We start from the raw sequence: 24096 nt of genomic DNA, 5'->3' as shown, positions 1-24096 counted from the left end.
TGTGAATTCCTAGATGAGGAATTAACAGGTATATCAAAATTTCTGGCATTTTAATTGTACTTTAAGGGCCACAGGGTGAAGTATTCAGGTACATTTGGTTGTGCTGTTGTCTTTAGGCATTTGGACACTGGCATAACAAAGCTGTAAAGACAGCCCAGTATAACTCCTCCCACTATCCTGCCTCATTGTTATGCTAATGTCCTAGGTGAAAGCTCATCTCTCCTCTGGGAGAAAAAAAACCTTTTCTTAGTTTTGATCACAATTCTTTTTCATCTAGCAAGCTTCTTCAGTTGCTGCAGCACTAGAAAGGACAATTTTTTTGCCATTAAAACCCTGCTGAAAAGTAGAATTAGGACTGGCCTCTATTGCGTTCTTTTGCACTGTTCTCTGCTGAAGGTGCTCACCTAGGTACTAGAGCTGCACGATTCTGGCCAAAATTAGAATCGCAATTTTTTTTTTTAGAATGAAAGGATCATGATTCTTTCACGATTCTCACAACGTAAAATCTTTCACATTATACCAAAAAATGGGCTAACTTTACTTGAATTGAATTTGAAAAGACCGCTGCACAAATACAGCGTCATAAAATGTTGCAACAACCACCATTTTATTCTCTAGGGTATCTACTAAAAAATATATATAATGTTTGGGGGTTCCAAGTAATTTTCTAGCAAAAAATAATTATTTTAACTTGAAACCAACAAATGTCAGAAAAAAGGTTTAGTGTTTAAGTGGTTAAACTTTTTTCACTTACACACAAAGTCTATTCTATTGACAAATTGTTACAATGTTTATACTTAAGTTCAACTGATAAAGAATGTGTTAATTCTTGGCAGACTGCCCAGTTTTTCTCTTCCTTTCTTTTGAAGGCTGTGGCTTCAGAAGAGCAGAGAGAATTCTTTGCATAGAAAGAATTGTGAAATACTTTAGTCAAGATCGTGATAATGATTCTTGATGATTAATTGTGCAGCTCTACTAGGTACTTATGTGCTACATCTGTGGCAGCTGCAGGGTGCTTTACAGGTCCAGGGCCTCGGTGAGCTTAGGCCAGTGGGGGTGAAGCCTAGTAGAGTGGTTTGTTCTCTTAATCCTGCCTGTCCATTCCCATGCATGCCTGTTGGAAACCACAAGGCCTTCTGAGGATCTCAGCTCCTATGAGTAGGGCTTTTTCCCTTATTTACAGGAAGTCTGCTGGTGCTTAATTGCTTCAGTCCTCCTAAAGGGTTTAAACAATGAGCTCTGGCTGTGACACGTTTGGTTTCATGGCGGGTAGTTGGAAGATGCCAGGCTTGCATTTTTGCACTCAAGAGGTCCTTACTGCAGCTATGTGGGCTCATTGTCCCTACTGAGTCTCCACAGGTCCCCCTACTAATAGTCTTACTATGTACCACTTTGCTGGTGCTTGCATGGTTCTTGTACAAAATATAAGTAGAACTATGTAGAGTGATAAGCTCCCACATCCCTGATATTGCAGTAAAATAAAATCCATTACTCACATGCGACTTTAGCACAGCCATACAAAACAGAGCTGCACCAGATTTTGCACCCTCCAGTTCTAGTGAATCAACCCTATGGTGTTTTGTAGGTACTTCAAAACAGTCTGCCCTGCCGGGCATATATGTATAAAAACTCATAGCTACTTATGTCCACTGCACCCGTCCATCAGACACACAGGGGACTGCAAGGATTGACCATAGCCAGTCAAGAGGAGCACCCACCCACAGAAGTGGTCTACACAAAAAAACATAAAAACTAATAAACTCTAGCTCCTAATGATACCATTTTCCAAAAATTAAACAAATAAAGAATGAAAAAACTCTAACCATGACAGCAGAACCATTATGCTTGATATATAGTAAAGGAACGTGTGCATGAATAGGCAAAGACTCATCCCAGGACCTGCAAAACAGCCAACATATAAATGAGACATACAGTCTTTATCATACAACAAATGGGAGGCAAGTCCGCTCTTGCATATATCTGTAAGTATGGCATTTTACTATATTCTATAACAGGGAGGAGGGAAACAAGACCCAGTCATGCTTATTTGTATTGAGGTCTTCCTGGCAGGGCAGATTTTTTTGAAGCATCTATAAAACACCATGTTTCCATGTACTACACTGCCACAGGATACAATGGTATTGTGGAGTTTTGTATATAACATTGTATAGATATACCAGAGGATTTAAGCGTTTTAACCACTTGCCGACCGCCGCACGACGATATACGTCGGCAGAATGGCACGGGCAGGCATATTGGCGTATATATAAGTCCATGCCTGCCCGCGGGTGGGGGGCCCGATCGGGCCCCCCCCCGGTGCCTGCGGCGGTCGGCATTCGTTCGGGAGAGATCAGGGATGAGGGGACGGCCATTCATTCATGGCCACCCCCTCGCGATCGCTCTCGACGAATGGAAATCCCCCGTGACATCACTTCCTCTCCTGTAATGTAAACACAGGAGAGGAAGTGATGTATTCTCTCCTCCGTGTCGGTATTTTCCGTTCCGACACGGAGGAGAGCGGATCGGTGAGTTGCACCAACACTCTACACACACAGTAGAACATGCCAGGCACACTCACACCCCCCCTTTACCCCCCGATCACCCCCCCAATTACCCCTGCCCCCCAGTCACAGTGACACCAATGTCATTTTTTTTTTTTTTTTTTTTTTTTTTGCATTGGTGTCATTTGTGACTGTAATAACTGTTAGGGCAGTTAGAGTTAGCCCCCTTTAGTTCTAATGTACCCCCCTAACCCCCCCAATAAAGGTTTAACCCCGTGATCACCCCCCGTCGCCAGTGTCACTAAGGCTGGGTTCACATTGCAGCGGTTTATGAGAACGAATGTGATTCGCACCGCACTGCAGTGCAAATCACATCCGATCTCTGTGCGATTCGAGTTCAGCCATTCGCCGCACCCGCCGCACCCGCCACACCCGCCGCACCCGCCGCAAATTCGCACGGGACCCTTTTTTTGGCCCGCAGCAGAATCGGATCGCATGGGTGTTCACACCATGCGATCCGAGTTTGCAGATCGCACTGCGATATGCGAACTGATCTGGGGGTGTCAGTAACATTTCACTGACACTCCCAGCAGTTCGCATAGGGCAGTGTGAACTGCCGCCGGGAGGCATGCGATGCGGGAACCCGCCGCGGATTCGCGGCGTTTCCGCATCGCTCCAGTGTGAACCCAGCCTAATAAGCGATCATTTTTCTGATCGCCGTATTAGTGTCACAGGTGACGCTAGTTAGGCAGGTAGGTATTTAGGTTCGCCGCAGCTTTTTATAGCGCCAGGGACCCCCATATACTACCGCATAAAGCCCCCTGATTGCCCCCTAGTTAACCCTTTCACCAGTGATCACCATATAACTGTTACAGGTGACGCTGGTTGGTTAGTTATTTTTTTATAGTTTCAGGGCACCCGCCATTTATTACCTAATAAAGGTTTAACCCCCTGATCACCCGGCGGGTGTCATTTGTGACTAATAACTGTTAGGGCAGTTAGGGTTAGCCCCCTTTAGTTCTAAGGTACCCCCCTAACCCCCCCAATAAAGGTTTAACCCCGTGATCACCCCCCGTCGCCAGTGTCACTAAGGCTGGGTTCAGATTGCAGCGGTTTGAGAACGGATGTGATTCGCACCGCACTGCAGTGCAAATCACATCCGATCTCTGTGCGATTCGAGTTCAGCCATTCGCCGCACCCGCCGCAAATTCGCACGGGACCCTTTTTTTGGCCCGCAGCAGAATCGGATCGCATGGGTGTTCACACCATGCGATCCGAGTTTTCAGATCGCACTGCGATATGCGAACTGATCTGGGGGTGTCAGTAACATTTCACTGACACTCCCAGCAGTTCGCATAGGGCAGTGTGAACTGCCGCCGGGAGGCATGCGATGCGGGAACCCGCCGCGCATTCGTGGCGTTCCCGCATCGCTCCAGTGTGAACCCAGCCTAATAAGCGATCGTTTTTCTGATCGCTGTATTAGTGTCACAGGTGACGCTAGTTAGGCAAGTAGGTATTTAGGTTCGCCGCAGCTTTTTATAGCGCCAGGGACCCCCATATACTACCGCATAAAGCCCCCTGATTGCCCCCTAGTTAACCCTTTCACCAGTGATCACCATATAACTGTTACAGGTGACGCTGGTTGGTTAGTTATTTTTTTATAGTTTCAGGGCACCCGCCCTTTATTACCTAGTCTCACTAGTGTACCCCTAAATTTAGGGGTGTCTACTTTCCAAAATGGGGTCATTTGGGGGGGGTTTGTGCCATCTTGGCATTTTATGGCCTTCAAAACTGTAACGCCCTTAGAAAGCCTGAAGGCGGTGCTTGGTTTTCGGGGCCCCGTACGCGGCTAGGCTCCCAAAAAGTCCCACATATGTGGTATCCCCGTACTCAGGAGAAGCAGCAGAATTTATTTTGGGGTGTCATTTCACATATGCCCATGGCATGCGTGAGCAATATATCATTTAGTGACAACTTTGTGAAAAAAAAAAATAAAATAAAAAAGTTTGTAATTTTCCCGCAACTTGTGGCAAAATATAAAATATTCCATGGACTCAACATGCCTCTCAGCAAATAGCTTGGGGTGTCTACTTTCTAAAATGGGGTCATTTGTGGGGGTTTTGTGCCATCTTGGCATTTTATGGCCTTCAAAACTGTAATAGGTAGTGAGGAGTGAAGTCAAATATTTACGCCCTTAGAAAGCCTGAAGGCGGTGCTTGGTTTTCGGGGCCCCGTACGCGGCTAGGCTCCCAAAAAGTCCCACATATGTGGTATCCCCGTACTCAGGAGAAGCAGCAGAATTTATTTTGGGGTGTCATTTCACATATGCCCATGGCATGTGTGAGCAATATATCATTTAGTGACAACTTTGTGAAAAAAAAAAAAAAAAAAAAAAAGTTTGTAATTTTCCCGCAACTTGTGGCAAAATATAAAATATTCCATGAACTCAACATGCCTCTCAGCAAATAGCTTGGGGTGTCTACTTTCTAAAATGGGGTCATTTGTGGGGGTTTTGTGCCATCTTGGCATTTTATGGCCTTCAAAACTGTAATAGGTAGTGAGAAGTGAACTCAAAAATTTACGCCCTTAGAAAGCCTGAAGGCGGTGCTTGGTTTTCGGGGCCCCGTACGCGGCTAGGCTCCCAAAAAGTCCCACATATGTGGTATCCCCGTACTCAGGAGAAGCAGCAGAATTTATTTTGGGGTGTCATTTCACATACGCCCATAGCATGTGTGAGCAATATATCATTTAGTGACAACTTTGTGTAAAAAAAAAAAAAAAATTTTTTTTTTGTCATTATTCAATCGCTTGAGGCAAAAAAATAAAATATTCAATGGGCTCAACATGCCTCTTATCAATTTCCTTAGGGGGTCTACTTTCCAAAATGGGGTCATTTGGGGGGGTTTTGTACTGCCCTGCCATTTTAGCACCTCAAGAAATGAGATAGGCAGTCGTAAACTAAAAGCTGCGTAAATTCCAGAAAACGTACCTTAGTTTGTAGATGTGACAACTTTTGCGCAAACCAATAAATATACAATTATTGACTTTTTTTTTACCAAAGACATGTGGCTGAATACATTTTGGCCTAAATGTATGACTAAAATTGAGTTTATTGGATTTTTCTAATAACAAAAAGTAGAAAATATCATTTTTTTTCAAAATTTGCGGTCTTTTTACGTTTATATCGCAAAAAATAAAAATCGCAGAGGCAATCAAATACCATCAAAAGAAAGCTCTATTTGTGGGAAGAAAAGGACGCAAATTTTGTTTGGGTACAACATTGCATGACCGCGCAATTACCAGTTAAAGCAGCGCAGTGCCAAAGTGTAAAAAGACCTCTGGTCATTTACCAGCAAAATGGTCCGGTCTTAAAGTGGTTAAACAACATGTTTTAAACTTTTTGTACAAATAAAATATGTTCATTTTATATAAAGAAATTTGCTTTGTATGGGTATACTTAAGTCCCATTGGAGTAATGTTTTTTGTTTGATTGCAATATCAGGGGATGTAGCTTACCACTATACTTAGATCTACTTACCATACTTTGTAATGGTTTTCGTTTGATTGCATGGATCTTATTTCCTTCCCACCATCTCTTCCATGTTTTCATGAGCTCCACAATCCCTTGGACATTACCTGGGATCTCTGTTGCTTTACATTACCCGGTCATAGCTGGCATTAACCCTTCCTACTCTTACAGAAGTTGTGTGCGTACCCGTATGTGTACTCCCTCACTCGCTACCTAGTATGGCATAAGCACAATGCAGTGGTCCAGGGGGCTTTGCTAGCTTACATATCTACTAACAGTGCCAACGATGTTGCAGTGTCCTCCCTAAGGGAAGGTCAAAACAGAGTCTTCCTTAACCCTTTAATGGGTGACTCCTCCCTCAGCTCTGTCGAGGGAAGAATTATCTGCTATGTCTAACTTTATGAGCAAAATTGCAGTCGTGATAACTGACTCAGAATGCAAGGGCTGAAAGTGTGCTTCCACCCCCCCCCCCACCCCTCTCTTTAACAGTCAGTCTCTAAATTTCCCTAGGGCTGCAGTTGCTTCTACACCAACTGTCAATGAGGAGTACTGTACCTTGTCCTTATTTGAAGTATTGGTTCAAGAGTTCCAATCTGCAGACATACAGTAAATCCCAAACTTAAACATACCATTACAGTCCTTATTGACGCAGTCCATACATACTTAAACTTGGAGCTCCCTACATCAGTTACAGATTAGGAGCCTGGGTTCCATAAAAAGCCCTAAGCCTAATAAAAGTTTTCCAGTGCATTCCCTTTTTCAACAAGTCTTGTATAGTGACTGGCCTTACCCAGATAAAGTCTTTAAACCACCTCTTTTGCCCAGCAATACCATATTAAGGAGGGGTTCCTTAAAAAGTGGGCCTTCCCTGTTGTGGACCCAGCTATTTCATGTCCCAATGAGACTCTTAGTTGTCTCTGTTGAGAACATCCCTGTGTGGAAAGAGCTGATGGACAAAAGGCTAGAAACCCTTTCGAAGACCTTATTCTCCCTTACAGGTCTTGCCTGTAGCCTGCCATTACAGCCAAATCTTTCTGCAAGACTCTAGCTGTCTAGTCCAATACAGTCTCAGGATCCTGGGTCTATCCTGATAAATGCTTCTGTCCAACAACTGTTGTTCATGCATGCTGTCCTACTCTATTATATAGGCGGGCTAGCTGATATTTTATACCAAATAGCCAGAATGGGCTTCCTTTTGGTACACATGTGGAGGAACCTTTGGCTCTGAAGTTAGTTTCAGTGCAAGAAATGTCCCTTACATATTTTGTTTGATGTGGAACCCCTTTTTGGTGAAGCTCTAGGAATTTCAGCAAGGGGATCACCTGTTGAATGAGTCCCTTTTTACCCCCAAAAAAAAGGCAAAGTCTCCATGGGGGAAATCTTCTAATCCTGACGTTTTCATTTTTTTCACGCCTCCAAATCCAAGGAAAAGTTCCTATTTTCCAATTGTGGATGATGGTGCCATCAAGCAAATTAATACAGCACCCCACACAAACCATGGACAAGCTTGTAAGGAGTGAAACGGATAAAATATAGCTTCTCTGTGGGATACAGAAAAAGGCACCAAACACATTTCAACTGCCCTGATTTCCCACTCCCCAAAATTGTATTACAGGATAATTGCACTTTCAAACAAAGATCAGCATAGGAGGTTATACGTCTATCAATACCATAGAAATTTATTAGGTCAAAGTGTGCAGGCAGACGTTGGATCAAGAAGCTGGCGGAGGGATGTAAACAATGCCGTGGGCCTTGGAATGAAATCTAGGTAGCTATAGTGATTTTGATGTGTAAGGTGGTCTAGACCTAATTAATGGGACGGGCCAAAAAGGCATAGAAACATTGTGTGAAAGTTGGACGTTGGATCAAGAAGCTGGTGGAGGGATGTAGACAATGCCGTGAGCCACGAAACTAGATCTAGGTAGCTATAGCGATTTAGATGGGTAGGGTCTCCAGCTGTTGCGGAACTACACGTCCCATGAGGCATTGTAAAACTCTGACATTCACAGACATGACTAGCCATGATAGGAATTGTAGTCCCTGAATAACAGGAGGGCCATAGTTTGGAGAGCCTGGTCTAGACCTAATTAATGGGGTGGGGCCAAAAGGGTATAGAACATTGTGTGAAGGTTGAAGCCCACAGAATATCTGATGAAATGATTCCGTCTGACTTTTTCTGCCGGAAAGTCCGACCATGTGTACACAGCATTAGCTTTGTAAATTAAGCCTAATGCTTCTCAGTCCATATCTTTATTTCCGTAGCCATCCTTTAGTATCCCTGTCAATGAATAATTATAAGCTTGTTTGTTGTTTTGTCAGTATCTGATTCACCTCTGAATCCATTGACCTTTAAGAATGATTTTAAATGGTCTCTAAACTCTAATGGACTCTGTTATCTTAATAATGTACACCAAAGGTGTTTCCCATATACCTGTAAGAATATTTACATATCTAGTATACCTGAAATATTTACATAAACCATATACTTTGCAATTACTTTAGTTAGATTGATTTTAATTGTTATTTTGATGGATTTTGTTACTGCTATGTACAGAGCACAGCACTTTAGTAAAGATTTTTAAGATTATGTAAAGATTGCCCACATTGCTGCTGTGAAGTAACTGTATTTAAACATATCTTCTATATTGTAGGTCAGTTGGAGAAAGCTGCTGAGCATTATGAGGCATTCTATCATCTAACAGCAGGCCGGTTATGGAAAGATGAGACAGGCCGCACTCACAACTCACTGGCCTGTGAGAACCTCTGGAGAATATACACACTACTATCAGACAAAATGCTGGAGAACAGGGAATGGCAACAGGCCATCAAAACTCTAATAAAAGCACTTGATATGGCAAGAGAAGGTAGGTGGAAAATAACGCCATCATATTTCCTTTTTTTTTATGTACTTCTCATCTTTTACCCATGAGTAAACTAAACATTGTGAAATGCTTGTCTAGGTGATCATTTCCTTCCATTTCAGAGACAAATTTCATCAATATATTAACTTTCTGTAAAACAGACTTCATTTTATGACATTTGCAAGGACTAAAAGAAGAAATAATGAGTCTGTTTTTACATGTTTTGAATGTATATATCTGTTTTCAGAAGTACATTTGTTTATGATAGAAAAACAGATATTGTGTGCTTTAACTTTAATAAATCATATATATATATTTTTTATTATTTCATGGTGCTACCAGCATTGTCTCCACTGATTTACAGGCCTGTAGCTTGTGAATCAGAAGCTAGACACACCTATCCTAGGACTCTGCTTTCTGATTTGGCTGGTAATGGGATAGGATTAAAAAGGATTTGGCTTACTCCGGATTCTTTTTGTTACTTTATTATGTCACAGGAGGCCAGAACGGCATAAGAGGTAGGCAGGAGGGAAGGCTTCCCTGGGCAGTGTGGTATGATATGGGATGGGGGGGGGGGGGCGCCATAAGGAGATTATGGGGAGGAATTGTATTGGGTGGGGAAATATGGGAGGCAGCAGGGGGTAAGAATTGTTCTAGGAAGGTAAATCTGGGGCAGCTAGGAAAGGTGATTTGGGGGGATTTGTGTTGAAGGGGATGGGGAAGAGGATAGTATTCATTCTAAGAAGGGGGTTTTGGGGTGTTCGTGCTAGAAGAGGTGATATGGTATAAGGTGGAGGGAATTTGTGGTAGGTGGGGAATTATTTTTGGTGGGGGTTTGTGCTAGTAGGGATGATTGAGTGGGGGGGTGTATTTGTGGTATTTGTGCTAGGAGGGGAAAATTGAGCGGGCGGAATTTGTGCTAGAAGGGGGGATTTGTGCTGGGAAGGGGATTTGGAGTGGGGGGGGAGGATGTGTACTCCAGTGGGAAATTTGAGAAGTAGAGGATTTTAGCTGGGGCAGGTGATTTTTTTTTTGGGGGGGGGGGAATGTTGTGCTGAGGGGACTTAGGGGAAAGATAGGTTTTTAGCAGGGCTGCAGATTTTTGCTAACACATAATGCTCGTAGATATTGAATATTTAGTGCAACGTGGATGTGATTTGCATATTCTGTGTGGCCAAAATTGCACTGGAATGACACCAAAGTAGTACAGGAAACTTTTCCAAAACCGTGCCATGCTGAGTTGCATTGATGTGAATGGGCACCAATGAAAACAATGTAATTTCCATTGTCATGTGATTCTGTGCAATTCAAGTCCCATCTGAAATTGCACAAGTGTGAATGGAGCGTTGGATGTACTTTGGATTGCAATGTAGGGACAGTACAACCACATTTCAGCAAAAGGTGTAACTGCGGGTAAATTTAGAAATAACTGGGTTACTTGGGAAGGGGAGAGCACTGACTGTGGGAATGTAAAGTAGTTGGATATATATTTCTTTACTATGGACAAGGCAAACAAAAATTTTGTTGGAAAAATATTAGATATTTCATAAAATTATTCTATATTTATTCGACTCAACAAGTGAATTGCTAGCATCGTATTCACTCATTTGTTAAATTCCTGTACCTGTCTAGAACTTGTACTTGAATTCACGGCACGGCACATGCTCCTGAAGAAACAGCACAGGATATATACAGTAAACAGTAAATATCTCCTAAATGGTGCACGTTTAGGAGATATTTACAGTACCTATAGGTAAGCCTTATTCTAGGCTTACCTATAGGTACAAATCATAAAGGAAAGTACACAACCTCTTTAATTGTGCCACAATGTAAAAGTGGCACATTCATTTCATCACAATGTAAAAATATCGCATTGTAGAACTACCTGAATTTGGTGCACAGGTCACTATCAGAACCAAAAGTGGTGCCTGACGCATATGCAAAAGTGGTGCATATGCTTCATGAATTTGGTGCAATACATTAACAAGAGTAAGTAACACCAGAAAATTGGGGCAGTAGCTATATTGAATTCCCCCAGTATAGTGGGGAAAATCATTATTTAATCCCCTGCAGATTGTGTAAGTTTGCCCACTTACAAAGAAACGAAGGTTCTATCATTTTTATCATAGGTGTATTTTAAATGATAGAGACAGAATATCAATCATAAATCCAGAAAACACATGATACAAATGTTTTAAATTGAGCTGAAGTTCAGTGAGTAAAAAGTATTTGATACCCAAGCAAAACATGACTTAGTACTTGGTGGAGAAACTATTGTTGGTAAGTACAGAGGTAAGACATTTATAGCAGTTGGTTACCAGGTTTGCACACATCTCAGGAGAGAGTTTGGTCCACTTCTTTACAGATCTTCTCTAAATCTTTAAGGTTTCTTGGCTATCCTTTGGCAACTCAAAGTTTCAGCTCCCTCCATAAATTTTCTATAGGATTAAGGTCTGGCGACTGCCTAGGCCACTCCATGACCTTAATGTCCTTTTTCCTGAGCCACTCCTTTGTTGCCTTGGTTGTATATTTTGGGTCATTTTCATGCTGGAAGACCTATCCACGACCCAACTTCAGTTCTGGCTGACGAAAGAAGGTTCTCATCCAAGATTTTACAATACATGGCCCCCCTGTCCATTGGTTCCTCAATGCGGCAAAGTTGGACTGTACCTTTAGCAAAGAAACAGACCCAAAGCATAATGTTTCCACCTCCATGTTTGACTGTATGGATGGTGTTATTAGGGTCATAGTCAGCATTTTTCTTCCTCTAAACACGGTGTCATAAACCAGATGTGACCAGAACTGTGTGGCAGCGACAGAGTGAACCAGACATAAATAGGTGAAAGTAAGTTTATTAAATAAAATGCATATAAATGTGAGCACATTACCAATACAAACAATGTGAACAAACCAAACAACCAAACTGTGATAATAAACCAACCAGCATATGTAGCAAAAGGGAGTACCAGAATCATAGTCAAGCCAGGCCAAAGTCATAAACAGGAGATCAGCAGATGGGGGGCCAGGAGTAAACAGACAGGGATCAGGTTGCAGGGCAAGGATCCAGGGATACAGGAACAGATACAAACAGGTTCAGGATACAGGAATCAGGGTTCAGGATCAGGATAACAGATAAACAGGCTGCAGATCAGGGCACAAGGACACTATCAGGGCAAGGTGTGTGTGCACGTGCCATGTATTTATACTCATCTCAATCAGACTCAGGTGATGCCTGATTGCAGGAGGTGATGTCGGCCCCAAACTGCCAGGAACCACCCACTGGTGGACGCCAGTACTGCAGCCCAAAGATCACATAATACTACCAACAGGGCAAAGCTCCCCTGGCAGTTCCAGACTTCCAGGAGACACCTGCTGGTGGACCACCGTACTGCACACCAAATATCAGGCAGTATCATCAGCAGATGGAACCTTCCCTGACAGTACCCCCCCCCCCAGAGGCTGTTCCAACTAGTTACTGCTGGGACAAGTCCATGGCATCAAGCTGGACAGTGGGCAGTCATACTAAGCTGGGTATGAAGACTGTCCAAAGTACCAAACCAGGCGATGGGTAGCTCAAGCTGGGCAGCAGGCATAGACATAACAAACTCAGCAGCAGGCACATCAATCTGGGCAGACCTAGCAGACCAGGGCAAATCAGGCTGGGTAGCAGACAGGGGCACATCAGGTTGGGCAGCAGACAAGGACACATCAGGCTGAGCAGCAGACAAGGACACATCAGACTGGGCAGCATACAGGGACAAATCAGGCTGGGCAGCAGAAAGGGACAAATCAGGCTGGCCAGCAAGCACAGGCACATCACGCTGGGCAGCAGACATGGCCACATCATGCTGGACAGCAGGTACTTCAAGCTGGGCAGCGGGCTCTGGGTCATTGAGCTGGGCAGCAGGCTCAGAGTCGTTGAGCTGGGCAGCAGGCTCCAGGTCATCAAGCTGGGCAGCAAGCTCCGGGTCGTCGAGCTGGGCAGCAGGCTCCGAGTCATCAAGCTGGGCAGCAGGCTCCAGGTCATCAAGCTGGGCAGCAGGCTCTGGGTTGTCGAGCTGGGCAGCAGGCTCCAGGTTGTCTAGCTGTGCAGCAGGCTCCGGGTCGTTGGGCTGGGCAGCAGGCTCAGGGTCATTGGGCTGGGCAGCAGGCTCTGGGTCATTGGGCTGAGAAGCAGGCTCTGGGTCATCGGACTGGAAGGCGGGCTCAGAGACATCAGTCTGGAAGGCAGGCACCGAGACATCAGAGTGGAAGGCGGGCACTGAGACATCACAATGGAAGGCGGGCACCGAGACATCTGGCTGGAAGGCGGGCACTGAGACATCAGGCTGGAAGGCAGGCACCAAGACATCAGGCTGGAACGATGGCTCTGGTTCTTCGGGCTTGAACGCTGGCTCTGGCTCTTCAGACTGGAACACTGGTTCTGGCTCTTCAGGCTGGAACGCTGGCTCTGGCTCTTCAAGCTGGAACGCTGGCTCTTCGGGCTGGAGCGCTGGCTCTGGCTACTCGGGCTGGAGCGCTGGCTCTGGCTCTTCAGGCTGCACCACTGGCTCTGGCACCTCGGGCTGGAACTCTGGCACCTCGGGCTGGAACTCTGGCACCTCGGGCTGGAACTCTGGCACTTGGGGCTGGAACTCTGGCACTTCGGGCTGGAACTCTGGCACTTCAGGCTGGAACTCTGGCTCTTCAGGCTGGAACGCTGGCTCTGGCTCTTCAAGCTGGAACGCTGGCTCTGGCTCTACGGGCTGGAATGCTGGCTCTTCAGGCTGGAACGCTGGCTCTGGCTCTTCAAGCTGGAACGCTGGCTCTGGCTCTACGGGCTGGATCGCTGGCTCTGGCTCTTCGGGCTGGAACGCTGGCTCTGGCTCTTCGGGCTGGAATGCTGGCTCTTCAGGCTGGAGCGCTGGCTCTGGCTACTCGGGCTGGAGCGCTGGCTCTGGCTCTTCAGGCTACACCACTGGCTCTGGCACCTCGGGCTGGAACTCTGGCACCTCGGGCTGGAACTCTGGCACCTCGGGCTGGAACTCTGGCACTTGGGGCTGGAACTCTGGCACTTCGGGCTGGAACTCTGGCACTTCAGGCTGAGATACTGGCACCGGAACTTCATGCTGGGACAGATTGGTGGGTGTGGAGGCAGGTTGGGTTAATGGCAGGATCGTTTTGGTTGGGAAAAACTTTTGTTTTTTCTTTGGCTTAGCCACTGAAGCTCTGTAGGTGACTGCAGAACTGTAGGTAAGGGGTGCAGCAAAGGATGATTGGGATATGGCAGAGAAGAGGTAACAGTAGCTGGGGTAAGTTTTTGTGGGTTTGTAGGCAGCTGAAAAGAGGCAAGTGGGTTGAATACAGGATAGGTACAGGAAGCAGAGACCGGATATGAGTATTTGGTTGGGAGCAACGTATACTGGGCTGCAACTGAGGTTGACATGGGTGATGGGTAGGCTGGTGTCTGATGGCAGAGGTGGTTTGTTTGGCTGGGGCTGATTGCACCATGTCAGACCATGCCGAAAGTATAGGTTGTACAAACTGTATTTTTAAATCTCCCTGTCTAACAAAAGACTGAGCAGACACAATGCACTCAGCAATCACCTGTGGGGCTGAGTAGTGCTCCCAACAATCATCTTCAAAAAGCCACACTAGGGATACAACCTGATTCACATAAAAAGGAGGAGTGAAATCATCATGGCCCTCTGGAATACAGGGCAGGGTCAGCTCAGTACAGATCTTGATCAAAGGCTGCAGCTCCCCAAACAATATATAACCCTGATCGACCAGGGAGTGAGCCAAACGGATAGTTGCAAACAACTGGTCACTAGACCATCCTTTCAAAGCCTGGTGGCAATAATCACCACTTTCAGATGCCAGCAGAGAAAAATAAATAACCTCATTGGAATTTATGTTTGCAACTAAACTGAATCAAAATGATCCCCCTGTGCAGCCGCTTCTGGTCAGGGATGGCCCTGGTATTCTGTCATAAACCAGATGTGACCAGAACTGTGTGACTGTGACAGAGTAAACCAGACATAAATAGGTGAAAGTAAGTAAGTTTATTAAAGTAAATGCATATAAATGTGAACAAACCACCAATACAGTGTGAACAAACCAAACCACCAAACAGTGATAATAAACCAACCAGCATATATAGCAAAAGGGAGTACCAGAATCGTAGTCAAGCCAGACCAGAGTCATAAAGAGGAGATCAGCAGATGGGGGGCCAGGAGTAAACAGACAGGGATGGAAAGGATCAGGCTGCAGGGCAAGGCTCCAGGATATAGAACAGATACAAACAGGTACAGCAATCAGGGTTCAGGATTAAGGGGTAGACTTTATGTTCGAGTCGAACATGAGTTTGACTCGAACATTGGCTGGTCGCCCGTTCGCTATTTGAATAGCGAAAAATTTGGAGTGTTTGCGGCAAACTCGAAAGCTGCGGAACACCCTTTAAAAGTCTGTGGGAGAAATCAAAAGTGCTAATTTTAAAGGTTAATATGCAAGTTATTGTCATAAAAAGTGTTTGGGGACCTGGGTCCTGCCCCAGGGGACATGTATCAATGCAAAGTTTTAAAAAGGGCTGTTTTTTTCGGGAGCAGTGATTTTAATAATACTTAACCAGTTAAGCCCGGACCATTTTCCAGCTAAAGGACCAGGCCTCTTTTTGCGTTTCAGCTTTAACTGACAATTGCGCGGTCGTGCGACGTGGCTCCCAAACGAAATTGGTGTCCTTTTTTTCCCACAAATAGAGCTTTCTTTTGGTGGTATTTGATCACCTCTGTGGTTTTTATTTTTTGCGCTATAAACAAAAATAGAGCGACAATTTTGAAAAAAATTCAATATTTTTTACTTTTTGCTATAATAAATATCCCCAAAAAATATATAAAAAAATGTTTTTTTTTCCAAAGTTTGGGCTGATACGTATTCTACATATTTTTGGTAAATAGTTTTATGGCATTTTTATAAAAAACATTTTTTTACTAGTAATGGCGGCGATCAGCGATTTTTATTGTGACTGCGACATTATGGCGGACACGTCGGACATTTTTGACACATTCTTGGGACCATTGGCATTATTACAGTAATCAGTGCAATTAAAAATTCACTGATTACTGTAAAAATGTCACTGGCAGTGAAGGGGTAAACCACTAGGGGGCAGTGTAGGAGTTAAGTGTGAGTGTGTGTGTGTTTTTCTACTATGGGGGGGCGTGGCTTGGCATATGACATCACTGATCGTCTTTCTCCATAACAGGGAACAGACGATCAGTGACAGCCACACTAGGAAACATGAAGAGAGGTTTGTTTACACTTACCACTCTTCGTTCTTCAGCTCTGTGGGTCCCGCGGTCACGGAGCTCAGGACCGGGTCGCGAGTGCGCCATCGGCGGCGCGCGCTCGACCCGCCGCTGGGCTCTTAAAGGGCAACGTACCTGTACGTACCTGTGCCCAGCCGTGCCATTCTGCCGATGTACTGGCATGAGGCAGTCCTTAAGTGGTTAAAGTGAAACAATAAAAGTGTAATATTCCTTTAAATTTCATACCTGGGGGGTTGTCTATAGTATGCCTATAAATTGGCGCATGTTTCCCGTGTTTAAAAAAAAGTCATTTAAAACTACTCGCGGCTATAATGAATTATTGGTCCCGGCAATACACATAAAATTCATTGAAAAAAACAGCATGGGATTCCCCCACAGGGGAACCCCGAACCAAGATTTTAAAAAAAATGCGTGGGGGTCACCCCAAATTCCATACCAGGCCCAGGGGAAACCCAAGCCAAATTTTTAAAAAAATGGCATGGGGTCTCCCTCAAAATCCATACCAGACCTGAAGGGCCTGGTATGGAATTTGGGGGGACCCCCATGCATTTTTTTTTAATTTTTGTTCAGGGTTCCCCTGTGGGGGAATCCCATGCCGTTTTTTTCAATGACTTTTATGTGTATTGCCGGGACCGACAATTCATTATAGCCATGAGTAGTTTTAAATGACTACCCCAAGCACCCTCCCAATGTTGAGGCCATGGGGCCTGGTATGGTTCAGGGGGGGTGCTCTCTCACCCCCCCTCTTTTCCTGTGGCCTGCCAGGTTGCGTGCTCAGATAAGGGTCTGGTATGGATTTTGAGAGGGACCCTCACGCCATTTTTTTCCATACCAGACCTGAAGCGCCTGGTATGGAATTTAGGGGGACCTCACGCAATTTTTTTTTACATTTTGGTTCGGGGTTCCCCTGTGGAGGAATCCCATGCCCTTTATTTCAATTACTTTTATGTGTATTGCTGTGACCGACAATTCATTATAGCTGCGAGTAGTTTTAAATGACTTTTTTCCTTTAGAAATGTCATTTTGCTCTCAGACTGTTCTAAACACGGGAAACATGCGCTACTTTACAGGCATACTATAGACACCGTTCAGGTACAATTTTATTGTTTTACTTTAAGCATTATTAAAATCACTGCTCCCAAAAAAACGGCCATTTTTAAAACTTTTTTTTGCATTGATACATGTCCCCTGGGGCAGGACCCAGATCCCCTGGGGCAGGACCCAGATCCCCAAACACTTTTTATGACAATAACTTGCATATAAGCCTTTAAAATTAGCACTTTTGATTATTCATGTTTGTGTCCCATAGACTTTAACGGTGTGTTCGCGTGTTCTAACAAATTTTTTGCCTGTGTTCTGGATGCGAACCGAACCGGGGGGGGGGGGGGTGTTCGGCTCATCTTTATTCAGGATCAGGATAACAGATAAACAGGCTGCAGGTCAGGGCACAAGGACAATACCAGAGCAAGGTGTGTGTGCACTTGCCGGATATTTATAACTCAATCAGACTCAGGTGATGCCTGATTGCAGGAGATGATGTCAGCCCCACACTGCCAGGAACCACCCGCTGGTGGACGTCAGTACTGCAGCCCAAAGATCACATAATACTACCAAAGGGGAATGCTCCCCTGGCAGTTCCAGAGTGCCAGGAGACACCTGCTGGTGGGCCACAGTACTGCACACCAAATATCAGGCAGTGTCATCAGAGGATGGAACCTTCCCTGACACACGGTGAGTCAAAGTTAAAGCCAAAGAGCTCAATTTTGGTCTCATCTGGCCACAGCACTTTCTCCCAATCCTTCTCTGAATCATTTAGATGTTCATTGGCAAACATCAGATGGGCCTGTACATGTGCCTTCTTGAGGAAGGGGACCTTGTGGATGCTGCAGGATATCAATCCATGATGGCATATTGTGTTACCAGTGTTTTGTTTAGTGACTGTGGTCCCAACTGCCTTGAGATCATTCACAAGCTCCTCCTGTGTAGTTCTGGGATGATCCCTCACTTTTCTCATGATCATCCTTACCCCATGAGGCGAAATCTTGCATGGAGCTCCAGACCAAGGATGATTGATGAATGGTAATTTTTTATTTCTTCTATATGTGAATAATCGCTCCAATAGTTGTCTCCTTCTCAGCAAGCTTCTTGCTGATGGTCTTGGAGCCCATTCCAGCATTGTGCAAGGCTACAATCTTGTCCTTGACATCCTTTGACAGGTCTTTGGTCTTGGCCATGATGAATGGAAGAAAGAGATTCTGTGGACAGGTTTTATACACAAAACAAGTTGTCATTAGGAGCACCTTTTTAAATTGACAGGACTAATCTGTGTACCACATGAGTACATACTGTAGCCAGTTTGTGGGAGCCAGAATTATTTTTGGTTGGTAGGGGATCAAATACTCATTTTACTCACTGAACTGCAACTCATTTTATAACATATGTATTGTGTTTTTCTGGATTTTTTGTTGATATTTTGTTTATCATTTAAAATACACATATGATAACAATTATAGGCTCTTCATTTCTTTGTAAGGTTACAAAATCTGCAGGGGATCAAATAATTATTTCCCCCAATGTATGTTCGATGACCCTAGTGTTGTGGATGCTTCCTGTTTTGAATGTTTATTTATAAAACAAAGATTTGAAATCAATATTCCAAAATCAGACATAAAACATCAGTTCAAAAACAAATGCAAATACACATAAAAGAAATAAAAAATTACCCCAAACCAGTTTTTTCTTTTAACTACTTAAGGACCGGAAGGATTTGCCCCCTTAATGACCAGGCCATTTTTTTTGCAATAGGGCACTGCATCGCTGTAACTAGCAATTGTGCAGTCATGCAATGCTGTACCCAAACATAATGCTTTTTTTCCCCATAAATCGAGCTTTATTTTGGTGGTATTTGATCACCTCTGCGGTTGTTATTTTTTGCGTTATGAGCAAAAAAAGACTGACAATTTTGAAAAAAGCTAAAGTTTTTACTTTTTGCTATGATAAATATCCAAAAAAACAAACAAATTTCTTCATCAGTTTAGACCGATATGTCTTCTACATATTTTTGGTTAAAAAAAAAAAAAAACGCAAAAAGCGGATATTGGTTTGCGCAAAAGTTATAGCGTCTACAAAATAGGGGATAGATTTATGGCATTTTTATTATTATTGTTACTAGTATTGACAGTGATCAGTGATTTTGTAACGGAACTACAACATTGCGGCAGACAGATCAGACACTTTTCACACTTTTTTAGGACCAGTGACATTTTTACAGCGATCACTGCTAAAAATAGCCACTTATTACTGTATAAAGGTCACTGGCAGGACAGGAGATAACAGTAGGGGGCGATCAAGGGGTTAAGTGTTCCCTAGGGAGGTGTTTCACACTGTGGGGGCAATATAGTGACTGGAGGAGGAAACAGATCCCTGTTCTTAATATTTAGGAGCAGCAGATCTGTCTATCCTCCCCTGACAGAAGGGGGATCTGTCTGTTTACATTGCCCCATTCTGTCTCTGTCAGGAATCATCGCAGGTGTCCGACAGACATCCCGGCCATGCCCATCGGCTCCGGCGTCGCCCCACAGGCACGCGCCCTAGTGGTCTTGAAGCAGCCTACATACAATTACGGTGATTTTCCCAGGAGATCCAACCTGCCGCAGTATAACTGTGGCGGCTGGTCCTTAAATAGTTAAAGTTATATTCCTATCAAAAATTATGACAAGAGATATAAGAACTGTGATCACTGGTTGTTTCTTTTAGAAAAATAAAATGTAATAATATATATATATATATATTTTTTTTTTTTTTAAGTTTCCATGTGTGTTAGGAGCTGTTAGCAAACATTATCACTTTCTTAATCTATTTACAGCCTGGGTGAATTGCAATGTTTTTTTGTCCATTATGAATGCAGATTTGTCCAATGTGCTGAGACATATTTTCTTATTTGATTGTCTACAGACAGGAGCTGCATGCAAGTGTTCAGTTAAATCAAATATAAAAAAAAGCAAGGAACAAGGGCTTTGCAACAATATTTTCACAGTTACTGCACTCAACTGATTTACATTAGCATTCATACAAACAAAAATCATAAACACTATCTTAATGTTTCAGTCGTTTTTTAAAAAAAAGCTCTCAGCATCAACATTTCAGGTGTTCATTTCCTTAACACCTCCAACACTTAAAATATTTGCCATTCAAATGTCTGGGGTCACACTGCAGCACGCTCTGGCTTACAGCAAGAGTCCGGTGTGTCTCAATTTACAGTTTCAGGTCTGATTTCAGCCCAAATTTTTGGTTGAATTTAGACTTGAAATGGATCAAAAGATGCACAGGGCTCCTGTGCGGAGATGTCACAATCTCCTGCTGTGAACCCAGCCTTAAGGATTGGTAATAATGGGTTATCCTCGCGCTACAATGGTAAATTCAAGAAAACTGGTATGGTTGCAGCAAAAACACCGACAGAGGTGCAAACCCTCCCCTCAAGTGATAGTAAGTGAACAAAAAATGGTGTTGCGCTCCACACAAAATTAATTAAATCTAATAACAAAATTGATAAATAATCGCATAAAATCTTAAAGACGCACTTATGCGATTAAAATTACTTTAAATTATACCTACGAACTTTTGTGCTAAAATTTATACCAAGTGATTAATAGGGTGTTCAGAATCTACACTTGTTCCTAGTGTTGTTCATAAAAGAGAAATCTAAATGATCTATACAATCATAATAAAGTGCAAGTGAAGTCATACAGATAAAATCGCAAATCCTGATAATAACACTTCAAAAGAATCGTGAAATCAAACAAATGTGTCTCAGTCCATGAAAGTGCATCTTAAGGCCCATACACACGATCAGACTTTTTGACAACAAACATGCAAATTAGCTGTTTTGGAGCAACATCCGACTGTGTGTACGCTCCATCGGACAAACTTTTTTGGTTTTCATCTGACTTTTGTTGGCTGTGCGAGCGGACAAACTTTCTGGCAACAAAAGTCCGATGGAGCAAAGTCTGATCGTGTGTACAGAAAACCATAGGACTTTTGTACAAAGTGCAAACAGGCATGCTCAGAACCAATGCAAAAGATCAGACAACAATACAGAAGTTGACCAAAGGTGGCGGTAAAGAGCAGAAAAACCACGTGGTTTGGTGAAAGTTGGCTGAAAAAGTCCTGCTGTGTGTATGCAATACAAGTTCAGGGCTGACGCCCTTTGTACAAAAATCCAAGGGAAAGTTTGTACAAAGTCCTATCGTGTGTATGAGGCTTAAGTGCCAACGTGTATACAGAAAACTTGTGTAAAGGAAAAATACACAATAAAAGAATATAAACAGATATGTGAAAAATATATCAAAAAGTAAAAAGACAATAATCCAAAAAAAGCGGGTTCCTAAAAGTGTCTCTTAGTTAGCATAAAAGACTAGTAATTCAGTTCATGCAAAAAATAAAGTGAATCCACGCTGTGCTATGTGAAGGGTTAATCCTATGAACAACCCCGGGATAGTTCCACCAGTGATCTTGCAGCTCCTCAAACGTGGGTGCTCACACACTGAGTGCAGTGGGTACCTTACCTCACTGCTGTCAGTTAGACAGCAATATGCTCCAAAATATCGGGTATATCCTCGATTGGGATGTATGTCCTCAGCAGGTACACTCCAATGATTTGCGGTGTATATCCTAAGTGCAGTGTAAGCGCCCCCAAAACTTTTCCTCCAGATACTCCGCAAAGGATCACAAGTCAGACCCAAGAAAGAGAAAAAGTCACGTGATCAATGACGATACGCGTAGGATTGGCCTAGGAGGACACCGGAAGTGACGTCCGGGGTACGAACGAGGAAGCCGTTCGTTGTTTTTAGCTGTAAACGTTTGAATTGTATTACATAAATGTGAGTACCCAGGACTTGGTCCTTTTTATAATAAAGTATTTGTGTGACGTACTTCACCATTGGAGCCCCTTTTTCTCTTTCTTGGGTCTGACTTGTGATCATATTGCTGTCATATTGCTGTCTAACTGACAGCAGTGAGGTAAGGTACCCACTGCACTCAGTGTGTGAGCACCCACGTTTGAGGAGCTGCAAGATCACTGGTGGAACTATCCCGGGGTTGTTCATAGGATTAACCCTTCACATAGCACAGCGTGGATTCACTTTATTTTTTGCATGAACTGAATTACTAGTCCTTTATGCTAACTAAGAGACACTTTTAGGAACCCGCTTTTTTTGGATTATTGTCTTTTTACTTTTTGATATATTTTTCACATATCTGTTTATATTCTTTTATTGTGTATTTTTCCTTTACACAAGTTTTCTGTATACACGTTGGCACTTAGATGCACTTTCATGGACTGAGACACATTTGTTTGATTTCACGATTCTTTTGAAGTGTTATTATCAGGATTTGCGATTTTATCTGTATGACTTCACTTGCACTTTATTATGATTGTATAGATCATTTAGATTTCTCTTTTATGAACAACACTAGGAACAAGTGTAGATTCTGAACACCCTATTAATCACTTGGTATAAATTTTAGCACAAAAGTTTGTAGGTATAATTTAAAGTAATTTTAATCGCATAAGTGCGTCTTTAAGATTTTATGCGATTATTTATCAATTTTGTTATTAGATTTAATTAATTTTGTGTGGAGCGCAACACCATTTTTTGTTCACAGCCTTAAGGATTAGCTAAGGCACAATGAATGATCACTGTATTGTTTGTAATATGACTATCTCCTATGATTGTCAGCTCCATCTAGTGGCCATAATGCATTTTTTTGTTGTTGTTGTTTTTTTAAAGAATCCTGCATTATGACCACTATTATTATTATATTATTATTATACAGGTTTTATATAGCGTCAACAGTTTGTGCCATGCTTTACAACATGAGGGCAGACATTACAGTTACATTACAATTTAGTACAAGAGGAATCAGAGGGCCCTGCTTGTTAGAGCTTACAATCTAAAAAGGAAGGTCAATTGATACAAAAGGTAATAGCTGTGGGGGATGAGCTGAAGAAGGAAGTAAAACAGTGTTAGTTAGAAGAAGGATACGCTTCTTTGAAGAGAAGGGTTTTCAGGGGTCGTCTAAAGATTGATAGATTAGGGGACAGTCGGACAGATTGGGGTAGAGAGTTCCAAAGGATGGGAGAAGCTCTGGAGAAATCATGGAGGAGAGCATGGGAGGGGGTGACAAGGGAGCTAGAGAGCAGGAGGTCTTGGGATGACCGAAGAGAGCGGCTTGGTTGGTATTTTGGGACCAGGTTAGTGCTGTAACTAGGGGCAGAGTTATGGATGGCTTTGTAAATTATTGTTAGTACTTTTAATTTTATTCGTTGGGTGAGTGGAGGGATTGGCAGAGAGGGATGGAGGACACTGAATGGCTGGTAAGGTGGATGAGTCTGGCAGCAGCATTCATTATGGACTGAAGGGGGGATAGTCTATGTAACGGTAATCCAATGAGGAGGGAGTTGCAGTAGTCGAGGCGATAGATGACCAGGTAGTGAATTAGAAGCTTGGTGGTGTCATTAGTTAAAAAGGTGCATATTCTGGAAATGTTGCGGAGGCTAAGGTGGCATGATTTGGACAGGGCTTGTATGTGGGCCTGAAAGGACAGTTTGAAGTCTAAGGTTACCCCTAGCACTCTGGCATGTGGGGACGGACTGATAGATGAGCCATTGATCTTGACAGAGAAGCCAGGTGAAGGGGCATGTGGGGGAGGAAATATTAAGAGCTCAGTTTTAGATAAATTAAGTTTGAGGAAGTGGTTTGACATCCAGGCTGATACGTCTGTTAGTAGCTCAGTGATGCCAGAGGAGATTGATGGGGTGAGCTGAGGGGCAGAGAGATAGATTTGGGTGTCATCAGCATATAAATGGTAGTGAAAGCCATGGGAGGCTATCAGCTGACCTA

General features: G+C 43.4%; 1 protein-coding gene across 5 annotated transcripts in view; it reads left to right on the top strand.

Moving 5' to 3' along the window:
* TTC29 (tetratricopeptide repeat domain 29) overlaps positions 1–24096 on the top strand; it is a 449656-nt gene that overhangs the window by 177206 nt on the left and 248354 nt on the right. For all 5 annotated transcript variants that reach the window (XM_077476999.1, XM_077476996.1, XM_077476995.1 and 2 more), the window contains exon 6: positions 8682–8894. In XM_077476999.1, the coding sequence (XP_077333125.1) occupies positions 8682–8894 (213 nt within the window). The remainder of the gene's footprint in view (positions 1–8681; positions 8895–24096) is intronic.

Source organism: Lithobates pipiens, unplaced genomic scaffold (genome assembly GCF_037356315.1).
Source record: "Lithobates pipiens isolate NorthernLeopardFrog02 unplaced genomic scaffold, aLitPip1_a1.2 Scaffold_13, whole genome shotgun sequence".
In the NCBI taxonomy this organism is placed as follows: domain Eukaryota; kingdom Metazoa; phylum Chordata; class Amphibia; order Anura; family Ranidae; genus Lithobates; species Lithobates pipiens.
The sequence above is the reverse complement of the archived record's forward strand: the minus strand, read 5'-3'. Positions and strand labels throughout refer to the sequence as shown.